The following is a 12,533-nucleotide window of genomic DNA, read 5'->3' as shown; positions in this document are numbered from 1 at the left end:
GGGAAAAGGAAAAATGGAAGAAGGGAAAAGGCAGAGCAATAGGGACAAGAGAAGAAGAGGGAGAGGGAGATGAATTTTCAGTGAAAAAAAAAGAACTATGCATAAAGAAGGGAATGTTACATAATTTGAAATATTAATATGACTGAGTGAAACACAGCACATTAAAGCGTAAAACCATACACAATGAATATCTGTTATTATCTAGGAATGCAATTTTCTGTTTCATAATGCTACTGTGTTGTTTACATTCCCTTCTGACCAGAGCATACAAAGAATATAATTTAACATCGATATGCCCTCTCCATCTAATTGTCAGACAGATTTGTCACAACATAGCCTTCTCATATAAGTGACCCTGATTTACAAATAGTAGAGAAAGATCCATTTCTGGCTGTTTTATAGAAGTGTAGTTAGCCAAGACTTCTAACCATTTCACCCTGGAATCTGAAGTTTCAGCTGTGTAGAATGGGGTCTTTTTGAACCTTGGAATGAATTCCTTCTTGTCCTGTTATTTAATAGGATTAGTACATACTCTTCAACACATGTATTATTAAAATATACTACTACAGCCCATAAAGTAAAATGCATATTTGGCAAACGTTACCCTTTTTCCTTCCTGATCTCTTTGCCAAGACTTCCATACATATTATTTAAAGCTGAAAGATTTACTGGGGAGCACCAGTGCTGTAACACCAAGAATTGTAATAAGCAGATGTTTCAGATGAACTGAGAGCCAACTTCTGAAATTTGCTTTCGTTAAAAACAAGGCTTTGGGTTTCTTGAGGCATAATGAATAAAATATTTTGAGAGACCGAACTTTTTGTTGGCATAACACTGCTGCTATTTGGCATCATTAATTATTTAAAATAATAGAGTTACTTTGGTGTTCCATGGGTTTTCTGCTGAGTTTTCTGACTAGCAATTCAAAAGTATCTAATGATACATGTAAACACGAGGTATGGTAGTTTGGGAGCTTGTTTATTTTGAAGAAGCAAAGAGGGAGACAACTTCTTCTCTAGTATTTTTAAGCATGTATATATAAATATTTAGGAAATTTGAGCTACATTTGCTACAAGACAACATGATCAATGGAACATGACCAGGGAGGCCTATTTCTTCATCTTAAATCTGCTGCTGAGAAGCCATGTAATCCTGGGTCAGCCTAATGACCTTTCTATATCTTAATTTCTGCATCTGCAAAGCAGGTACAATAATACTCATTTACCGGGGAGGATTAGCTCACATTTTTATAGCACTTTGCAGGTGTAAAGCACTCTGTGGGGGCTGAAAGTTAGCATTATTATTCCTGTGAAACATCCATAATCATGGGAAAGAAAACTGAGGATTGAGAACCTCTACTCCAATAGAGCTCATATCTATCTCAGCTGCACACTCCCTGCTCTCCACGGTCTGACTGTGAGCCTTCAACACTTTCAGACAGCTCTGTACAACAAGCGTAGCAAGCGCATAGCAAGCAAGGATTTGCTTTAGGCTTACTGAAGACCAGTATTAATGAAAACTCATGATATTACATTACTTCCTTTTAATAAGTGGGCTTATGAAAAAGGATTTTCTTTGGTTGTGATGCTTTTCTTTCAATATCCATGTATATGCATTGCTTTTCAGATTCAGCTTTGAAACTTGGAGCCTGTCATTTATTCCATGGGATGCAGTGGTGGCCTTATTAAATATTCATGGCTAGTGAATGCTGGGAGATAAAGTCAGAGGTGAAAGGGCAACATACAATTCAAAGAAGACCTTAGGCTATGCTAATTTACTTGACCTCATCTTTAAAAGTCAGACTTTTGACAGTCACAGCAGGCCATCCAGTGCAGCACTATCCTGCTGCGAGTGGAAGTCCATCATTACCACTCGCTGCTAAAGCAGCCTGCAGAGCTCCGCCATAGCGCTCCACACACTGTGTCATACTGGTCCTCTCCTAGGATCAAGGAAAACTGGCACTGGAAAGATGCCAAGCAAGGCATCTCGTCCATCCCTCTGTATGTAGGGTCAGTTACAGTCCTAGCCAGATAAGAGAAATTTCATATTAAATCCAATATCCATAGTAGAGGCACAGCATTCTGAGGCAAGCATGGAGCAGGTGGAAATGTACAAGAAGACGGACAGATGGGCAAGTTCTCCCTGTCCCTTATGCATCTTCCAGGCCCCACATGGCGGGCAAGGAGAAACATCATCATCTGGCAAATACTACCACAAGTTGTATTTAACCACTGCTGTTCTCTCTTTAAGGCAATTACTACATACATTTCAGCTTCTCTACAGGAGTAGCAAACTGAAACAACAGCAAACGCTGCCCAAATCAGAGACACATGCTCTCACCCAAAGCAAAGATGGCAGGTTTCAATAAGGTACAGTTTTCTGAATATTCCTTTGGCAGATACAGAGAAAAACAAACCTAAGGGAGATGGCAATAAGGAAATTCATGTCCACAAACACTGCAAGCATGGCATTGAAAGGGAGCTGGGAGATCTTTTAGGTTGCATGCCAATAAAAAGTTTGTGATTTAAGTGGAAGAATATTATTTGCCATTAATTTCTGCCACATCCAAGGAAATGTGTCTTTGTAAGTAACTTCATCTGTGTTAAATAAGTACATGGCTTTGTCATCAGTTTCTTTTATCACTGGAATCAATCTACAAGAGCACAAGCAGAGTGCTGGGGACCAACACTCATGAAACATCCTTCTAGGTGGGCTAGAACTCCATGCCTCCAGAAGGTGACTGTACTGAGGTGTACTGAAGAGGACTCAGTCAATAACTCTTGAAATCTAATTCCATATCTTCCAGACACTAATCTAAACCCCACTAAGGTCAATAGCAAGACTACTGAAGGCATGAACAGCTTCTAACCAGGACCAGGTTTACTTTCTCTGTCCTCTTGAATAAGTTGTTTCAGTTTCCCAAAATGTATAAATCGAGAATGAAATGTTTTCATACATCGCATGAGCACTGAGAGGATGCACAGGTACCATTTGCAGAGCATCCTGGAAATGAAAATCATTCTCTGGATACTAAAAACTATTATTATGCATTGCAATGATGGAAAATACAGCTAGATTTCTGAACAGTGAAGATCTTCACATCTTCAAAGAGAATGGTGGCACTTGCCTCTACAGAGAAGCTGATGCATGCCACCTGTATATTGCTGACAAACCATGAAGAGACCCTCCAGATGGGATATCCAAAGGAAATACTGGTCTGGACTCTGTGGTGCAGAGAGAAAGGAACTGATAAAGTCACTGGAAATGAAAGTCAATAAATTTGCCACATCTGTGATAGGATCCAGAAAAATTCCAAGTTTAATTATATTAATGCTACTGAGTGGTGCAATAATAGAAATTGGATATATAGCTCTTGTCTAGGGACAGGAGATGATCATTCATCAGCACCACCACCGCAGTCTGCTCCACATCCTGGCATAATGACCATTTGGAGCAGGACTAGGGCACCTGAGATAGAACCAGAGACTACTCCTGTTGAACTTACTGGTAAGTTTGTTGGTCTTCAGAATTAAAGATACTGATAGAGTTATGCAGGATTACAAAAAATGGGAATCAACCCTGCCCATATATGTTTTTTTAACAGATCCATTTGGATATATGAATATTAAGATATTGTAGACATGAATATGCTGCACTAAATACAGAGATACATTAAATTTCTATTCTACACATCTGAAGAGTTAAACAAGTAATATGCTTCCATTTTTTAAGGGATCTATACATATATTTATGCAGCTAGGTAAGGGTTTATGATGTCTTGGAATCATAAAAACCAAGTTGGCAGAAGAGAGAAAGTCTACATTTGAAAAATAATAATAAATAATTACTAAATTAAATCATTAAAATGGAAAGTCATCAGAGATGATGAAGAACTTTAAGCATGGAAAAGCACACATTGTTCAAGTTAGAATCCCTGTGGATACTGTATATAAAGCTTGAATATTCACTCATTTGTACAAGAAAGTAAAAGCATTGAACATCAACATTTTCAAGTCTACATTCTGCCTAAATTTGTCAAAACAAGTTAATTCCTGTTTCATCTAATAAGAAATTGGCATGGTGGAGAACAATGAAAACCTCTGAAGGACCAATATATGGAATTGTCAGTCAGAGATGCAAGAAGAAAAGTCTTAAACAATTGGAATAATTTTTAAAGCTCCTTTCTCTTTAAAGCAGAATATAGGAAGAACAAAACGTATCACATGAAATCTTTGAGTCTGGAAAAAAAAAAATCCCTTTAAGGATAACTATATTATAATACAGAATGTAGTGTAAAACAATTGCTTTTATTAGTCTCAATTTAGGGAGTGCAGGAGTAACTTTGTCATCCATAAAAATAGCCACACAATCTTGGAGAAGCATCCTCCTTTCCTTCTTTGGCAACAGTTGCTGTCTGAATCACCTTGTGTTTTTGCTACATTATTGCTCTGCCCAAATAACATGGATGCATACTCCTGCCAACTGTGCTTCTGGGGATTGCACTCCATCACCAATACTAATTTGCCACCACATTTCCACCAGCCCTTACCAGAAGTTATATATCTGCTCAATATTGTTTTTTAAGGCTATAATCCCCTATATGATTCTCAGTATTAGCCCTTGGATGTGTCATTTGTTTTGCCTGCAACTGCCAATTGTTTCTGTGGTGTTTTCTGACAGCTGCCAAGTTGTATTTCTGTTGGATGCATAAGAACACCCATGTGTGCAAACACGGATTTGTTTGTGTGCTCCTACTTGCATGCATGGAAAGTTTCCACCATGGACATCGTCAGCCACATGGCTCAGACCTACTGATTGAATGGAGGCAGAGAGGCGGTCTGCGCTGAAAACAACAATCTGCGTGCAAAATAGCTAACCAAAACGAAAAACATTTCAAGGGTCCCCTTGGCTTGGAAGTGATGGGTTTACACCTAAGAAAAAAAAGTCCATCTTTTGTTAGAGTTGAAAGATAAAAATAGCCTAGTTCCAGGCAGCAGCTGGTAACAAATGTAGTACGATGCTCGTTAAACTGGTTTCTGTGGAGAAATAAAAAGAAAAGCTTTTGGAGACTAGTGATTTGATCGTGTGTTTCAGAAACACCATTGCTGAGTATTTTGAGACTGAACATAGAGTTGATCTCTAAAAGTTGAGATTTAAGTTTTCCTGAAAAAGGGCAAATCTAATATAGTGTCTGCCTCCCTTAAAACAAATATATATACACATCCGTATGTGTGTATATGTATTACTTGGCAGTAGCAAAGAAAGAGTAGCTTTTTTCTTTTTTCTCTGAAATGAAGAAATAACCTTATTAGAATAAGGTTGTTATTCTAAAATCTTGTATTTTTATCTAAAATTCTCCCTCAAATCTATACAGTCTGCTAGTGTCTTTATCATCATGTCAGCCTCCTTTTTTTCTGCAATTAAGAATGAATATTCAGCTGAAAGCTGAATACCAAGGTTGGATCACTGTTTTCCTTGGACATTCAAATTTTACCATCTTCTGGGCTTCAGGAAGCTTTTGGTGGATGTCACTCATCTGGTCAGTATTATAGGGTTTCTCTCAATGTAACAAGCCTTTCTCACTGGAAAAAAAATAAGACAAAAGTGGGAGTGGCAGTAGGGCACCAGATCACTGATATCCAAAGGAGATGTGTCAATTTAATTTGGTGACGATCCAGCTGGAAGAACCCAGTTGTAGAGCACAGCTAGCAGCCCCAAAGTGCCGGATCTCAGAATGCAGCAGTGTGATAGCCACTGGCATCTTCCATTTCCTTGTCCAGTTTAGAAGTCATTAAAGTTCTAGACTTCTCTGTTTCTAAAATAGATGTTATATTGTCTGGTAAACTTCCAGACACATTACAATAAACAGACACACAGTCTGTCAGCTCTTCAATTTGACCAGCATAGCCACTATCATCCTGCCTCAGAACAAGGACTGCGGCCAGTAGCGGATGCCCGAGGAATCAGAATAAGAAATAGGCAGGTAAAGAGCAAACTATTTTTAGCTCAAATACACTTAGTGCTTACATACTGCTAGTGGTAGAGATCACAACAATCTTTTCTAGCAGGCACCTATTCCACATGACTTGTTTTATACCTTTTCGCTAAATCCCGTTGTGCACCTATTTATATTTTAAATCTGTTGGAACCTGTTTAAATCTCTGGCTTTCACAGTGTGCTGATATTAGGGTAGTAATAGAGTGGGGAAATGTGCTGCCTTTGCTTTGCTAGAATAAGTATTTGGCAGTTCCAGGCACACCTTCTAGTTCTTTCACCCTGAGAAATCATAAATAGCTGTTCCTTATTCACCTTATCCATAAGATTACAGATTTTATTTCTGCTTTTATATATTCCCATATGTTTGGCTCAGGATCTTTGTCTCTGCAGAGCTGCTACAAAGGAATATGGATATGAAACTTCAACTGTGGCCCTTTTTAAAATCTGAGAAGGTAACTGCATGGTCAGAGATGCCTTTGTAGGTGCTCATCTAGCCCTGAATTTTTGAAGAACTAAACATTAAAGACACGGGCAGATGCCCTTAAGTAAGCTCTGCGTGAACCCCATTGATGAAGCCCCATGTGGGCACAGGACTTCTTCAGGAACAGGAGTAAGGCACGTACCATCAACGTGCATGCGTGTGTGCGAGTGAGCACGCGTGCGCCTGCGTGTGTATATTTGGAGGAGTGGAAAAGAGTGAATGAAGGAGGGTCAGGAAATCACCTCCTTGACCTCCAGCTTTCTCTGTTGGCTGCGGGATCTATCTTAACACCATTCAGCAAGAGCTATATTCTGTGAAACAGAGCCTGGACTGTAACTAAAACAAGTCTCTAAGGGAATTTTGACAAAAATGGGGGATAAGAGGAATCCAGATGAATGTTTCTCATTAATAATCAACTAAGTAATAATTTATACGAACTCTACAGTGTCTGCCAGACCCACTCCATAAACAAAGCCCTTATAGCATCATCAAAACACTTGCCACTTGAAAATTACTTCTATGAGACATATATCACTGACAAAGCTTTAGGGCTGTATTATTGTACTTTTGCTTTTTTAAAGAAAGTGCTGTGTCTGCACAGACAATTCCAAAGCTTTAGATGCTGTTCCTCAGAGATGGCTATGCTGTAGCCGAAAATACTAAAAGCAAATCTGGCCTCCTCTTGATCTCTGCCCACAAAATCACACAGCAAACACTATATTTAGAGCAATACACATGACAAAGACTAAATTAAAGAAAACCACCTTCTCTTTTTACAAGCAAATCATGGGGTGGATCACTCCTGGTTCATCTTTTATTGCCGCAGCACTTGGCACAACAGGACCCCAATTTTGTTCAGACCTTCTAATGCAATGCAAATAATAGGAGAGAATAGCAAATAATAATAATACAACAAAGTGTTATCAAAATAGATGCCACTCTCCTCCTAAGATGCAACTTCAACGCTGTTGTGTAAAGAAATGTACCGTTTCATTATAATGTTATTTCTACCTTCCTTTTGCTTATTGATAGCCGTAAGTGCCACTTTGACCTCAAAGGGACACTACCTGCCCATGGTGAATCTATTTAGTTTCCCCTTAGAACAGCTCTGCAAAGAAGTACCTGACAGGCAAGCCTGAGAATGAGCTGGAAAACTCGGAACTTGATGTTTGAGGGAGTCTGATGACGGTTTGTCAGATTTTCACGGCTGACAGCTGCATATGTAAGAAGCTAAGTCAGAAAAAAATGGACTAATCTTAGTCTCCATCCACAATCAGCTGCTTTTCCATGTGTGAAACCCCATTGCCATTGTAGCGGAAACTTGTGGAGGTGAAAACTGAAGGGGGAAAAGCAGAAAAATAGGAAAGAAGGGAAAAGGTAAAGAGAAAAATAAAAAGTAATACAGGGAAGGAGGTGAAGGAGAGGGAAAGATGAACAGAAAACATTGTTGTCTGGAACTTCTGTCTCGTGGGTCCATGATCTATCCACAGACTGTTTTGACCAGTGCCAGAATTTTGAAGGATTCATGAGTTTATAGCACCTCATGATGTCCAGAGTGCTGACCTTCCCAGTGTCCGTGCTGCTTAAGAATCACTCCATGCAGTAGGAACAACGGGCTTCTTCCATCTATTCATCAATAAATCACTTCCCCATATGGGGTCAGTCACAAGTTCATTGTGAAGAAAATAACAAAACTGCAAATTCTGCACACTGCCACCTGATCCTCAGTTAATAGCTTCAAAGCTGGTTTGTAAAAATATGGAACTGGCCAATATGCAAGATCGCTTACACAATGTAAACTGTGCACAGCTGTTATTCCCTGACTTTCAAAAGTCATTGTGCACTCGCTATATGTGGCTTGGGATAACCCTCTCCAGTTTTGGACTTCTTCATTTCTCCAGTTTTGGACTCATCACAGTAAGCTGTTCAGTAAGGCTAGCCTCAGTCTAACAAAGAGACTCTCTAAGCTCCCTCCAACAGAACCTCTTCATAAAGTAAAACTTTGCTATGTTCCTTGAAAATGAGATCACCTTTTACCTCAGAGCTCTAGAAGATGAGAAAAGAAATAAATAAAACATGATTATATGGCTTAGGAACTGTTAATGGATTTTTCTTTGCCCGTTATCTAGGAAAGTGCTGTATTTCAGAAATTTAAGAGGCATTTGTATGGGAAAAAAAAAGAAAAAAAGTTTATTGGAAGATATAAGGACCTAAGTAGATGTAAATGATTACTGAAAAGAAGTCAGAGAAATAGGAAAAACATCAATTCTTAAGCTAGGCTAATACTGAAATATAATCCTTGTAACAGATGAAACAAAAAACCTCTAATGTGCAAAAGATGGTAAGATACCATCTTCTGGATATTAATGTGACCTCAGAGAAAATGGGGAAAAAAAATGAAACTCGGACATTTCAGTGGACATTTCCCAAATGAAAACAAAAGAGACTCATTTTTCTCATGAATCATGAAAGAAGTTCTGGCTATTAACTGGAGTTACCATGTGTATCCTTAAACGAGAATGAATAAAAACACTCTCCTTGCCTTTCCAGGGTCACAGGAGTAAGAATAGCCTTGCCAAAAGTAAAAAGTCATACAGTACAGAAAGGTGTATCACCTGCATGGGAAAGTTCTTGGGGAAACACAAGAAAAACTGGGCTGAAAGACCCCTTCTAGCCCTCTAGCCCAGAAACCTGCCTCTAAACCAGCAAATCCCTAATTTTTTCTAGTACCAGAATCTGACAATCCTAAAGTGAAACTTCCATAGAATCATAAAATAGTTTGGCTTGGAAGGGACCTTAAAGATCACCCAGTTCCAACCCCCCTGACACAGCTTCCACTAGCCCAGGTTGCTCAAAGCCCCGTCCAACCTGGCCTTGAACACTGCCAGGGAGGGGGCAGCCACAGCTGCTCTGGGCAGCCTGTGCCAGGGCCTCACCACCCTCACAGTGAAGTCCCTGTATCTAATCTAAATATACTCTCTTTTAGTTTAAAACCACTACCCCTTCTCCTATTACTACATGTCCTTGTAAAAAGTCCCTCTCCACCTTTCTTGTAGGCCACCTTTATGTACCAGAAGGCTGCTATAAGGTCTTTCTAGAGCCTTCTCTTCTCCAGGATGAACAACCCCCGCTCACTGAGACTGTCTTCACAGGAGAGGTGCTCCAGCCCGCTGATCATCTTTGTGGCCCTCCTCTGGATGCACTCCAACAGGTCCATGTCCTTCTTATGCTGGGGGCCCCAGAGCTGGACACAGCACTCCAGGTGGGGTTTCACACAAGCAGAGTAGAGGGGGAGAATCACCTCCCTCAGTCTGCTGGTCACGATTCTCTTGCTGCACCCCAGGATACAGTTGGCTTTCTGTTTGTAAGCACACATTGCTAGGTCATGTTGAGCTTCTCATCAACCACCACTCTTCTCCTCAGGGCTGCTCTCAATCCATTCTCCATCCAGACTGTATTTGTGCTTGGGATTGCCTTGACCCATGAGCAGGACCTTGCACTTGGCCTTGGTGAAATTCATGAGGTTTGCACAGGCACACCTCTCAAGCCTGTCAAGCTCCCTCTGGATGGAACATCCCTTCCCTCCAGCACATCAACTGCATCACACTGGTTGATTTACTGAGGGTGCACTCCATCTCACTGTCCATGTCACCAACAAAGATGTTAAACATCACCGATACCAATACCAGGCCCTGAGGAAACCACTCATCACTGGTCTCCACTTGGACAATGAGCCATTGACCACAATTCTTTGAGTGAAACCATCCAGCCAATTCCTCTTCCACTGAGTGGTCCATCCATCAAATCCATGTCTCTCCAATTAAGAGACAAGAATGTCATGTGGGACAGTGTCAAATGCTTTGTACAAGTCCAGGTAGATGATGTCAACTCCTCTTCTCTTATCCACCAATGCTGTAATCTCATTGCAAAAGGCACCAAATTTATCAGGCATGATTTGCCCTTAGTGAAGTCGTGTTGGCTGTCACTAATTGCCTCCTTATTTTCCATGTGCCTTAGCATAGTTTCCAGGAGGATCTGCTCCATGATCTAGCCAGGTACAAAGGTGAGATTGTCTGGCCTGTAGTTCTATGGGTCTTTCTTTTTTTTTTTCCTTTTTAAAAATGGGTATTGTATTTCCCCTTTTCCAATCACTGAGAACTTCATTGGACTGCCATGACTTCTCAAATACGATGGATAGTGGCTTAGGCCCTTCATCTATCAGTTCCCTCGGGACCCACAGATGCATTTCATTAGGTCACATGGATTTATGCACCTTCAGGTTCCTTAGATGGCCTCAAACCTGATCTTCTCCTACAGTGAGTGGTTCTTCATTCTCCCAATCCCTGTGTTTGCCTTCTGTAGCTTGGGTGGTGTGGCTGGACCACTTGCCAGTGAAATCTGAAGCAAAAACGTAATTGAGTACCTCAGCTTTCTCTATGTCCTGGATAACCAGGTATCCTGTTTCCTTCCAGAGAGGGCCCAAATTTTCCTTAGTCTTTCTTTTATCACCAATGTACATATACAGGCTTTTAAGCTTTTCTTGATGCCCTTGATGTCCCTGCCAGATTTAATTTTATCAGGATTTTGGATTTCCTAATCTGATCCCTGGATTTCCTAATCTGATCCCTGGATGCTTGGACAATTTTTCTGTATTGCTCCCAGGCTAATTGTCCTTGCTTTCACCCTCTGTAGGCTTCCTTTTTGTGTCTGAGTTTGTCCAGGCACTTCTTGTTCATCCATGCAGGCCTCATGGCATTTTTGCCTGACTTCCTCTTTGTCAGGAAGCATTGCTCCTCAGATTGGAGGAGTGATCCTTGAATATTAACCAGATTTCTTGGGCCCCTCTTCTCTCCAGGGATTTATCCCATGCCACTCTGCCAAGCAGATCCCTGAAGATGCCAAAGTCTGCTGTCCTGAAGCCCAGGGTATTGAGCTTGCTGTGCGCCCTCCTCGCTGCCCTAAGGGTATTGAACTCCACCATTTCCTGGGCACTGCAGCCAAGACTGCCCTTGAGCCTCACATTCCCCACCTGCCCCTCCTTGTTGCTGAGAACAAGGTCCAGCCCAGCACCTCTCCTCACTGGCTCCTCTATCACTTGGAGAAGTTATCGTCCACCCATTTCAGGAACCTCCTGGATTGCTTATGCCCTGCTGTGTTGCCCCTCCAACAGATATCGGGGTGGCTGAAGTAGCCCATGAGGACCATGATCTCCCAATCATCTTCAACACTCTACTGCTCAGGGGCTTCCTAAGACAGAGGAAGTTCTGTGTCTACTTCAGGTTTTTTTTTTGGCTGAGAATATCAATGAGTTTTACTGCATGGGATGCATTTCTCTTGGTGTCATCAATGAAGGTGACAGAAAGTCATCATGTGAAATCAGATGGAAAGTGTTTAGTGATGATATTTCAAACTTTTAAACAAGTTTCTACATGCATACAAAATTCTACATGCATCCTTTTCCTTTAAAAGCCTCAGCAAACAGGCAGAGGAGAGACTTAAACTATACTGTTAAATGATTGTTCCTGGTACATTTTTCCTAGTTTCTTTCATGATAAATCATTTAGTAGCTGAGTCCAAATTCCTAAAACCATTATATCTTTAACCCACAGAGTACTGGAAAGAGGAAAGGTATGCTAGATGTAGTAAAAATTTGCTGTCTATAAATGAATGCAGTAAGAAGTCTTGATATTTTGTATTATCCTCTACTAGAACTCTATGAGCTTCATATAATCTATTGCTGTATTGTAGGACAATATTTGAATGCTCTGTGCATGGGCCGAATACCTGTTGGATTTGAATTTGATTAACTAACTGTTGAGAAAGTAATAAAGTGGTACTTGGTGAATTAATAAACTGTTTATTGGTTAAGAATTAACTAAGAATTCTATCTTGAGAAATACTATGCTACATAAAACATGATCTGAAAAGAAGCCAGAATTGATAGCAGCAAGTAATGCTCCTGAGTGTCTATAAAAAGAACTATCTTAATTAAACTCCAATGCACTATGACAAAGCTATTTTGTCAGATTTTGGCTTTAAAAGCCATCTAGTACCT

At 40.4% G+C, this 12,533-nt stretch overlaps 1 protein-coding gene across 9 annotated transcripts in view; it reads right to left on the bottom strand.

The window, feature by feature from the left end:
* ENOX1 (ecto-NOX disulfide-thiol exchanger 1) overlaps window positions 1-12,533 on the bottom strand; it is a 381,250-nt gene that overhangs the window by 106,837 nt on the left and 261,880 nt on the right. The window contains exon 1 of one of the 9 annotated variants that reach the window (XM_026853277.1): window positions 1,065-1,140. The exons of the other annotated variants lie outside the window; for them this stretch is intronic. Coding sequence (XP_026709078.1) covers window positions 1,065-1,083 — 19 coding nt within the window. The 5' untranslated portion in view covers window positions 1,084-1,140. Of the gene's footprint in view, window positions 1-1,064; window positions 1,141-12,533 lie in introns of those variants that run through there. 9 annotated transcript variants of the gene reach the window in all.

Source organism: Athene cunicularia, assembly GCF_003259725.1.
Source record: "Athene cunicularia isolate RWA chromosome 1 unlocalized genomic scaffold, athCun1 chr1_part1, whole genome shotgun sequence".
In the NCBI taxonomy this organism is placed as follows: domain Eukaryota; kingdom Metazoa; phylum Chordata; class Aves; order Strigiformes; family Strigidae; genus Athene; species Athene cunicularia.
The sequence above is the reverse complement of the archived record's forward strand: the minus strand, read 5'-3'. Positions and strand labels throughout refer to the sequence as shown.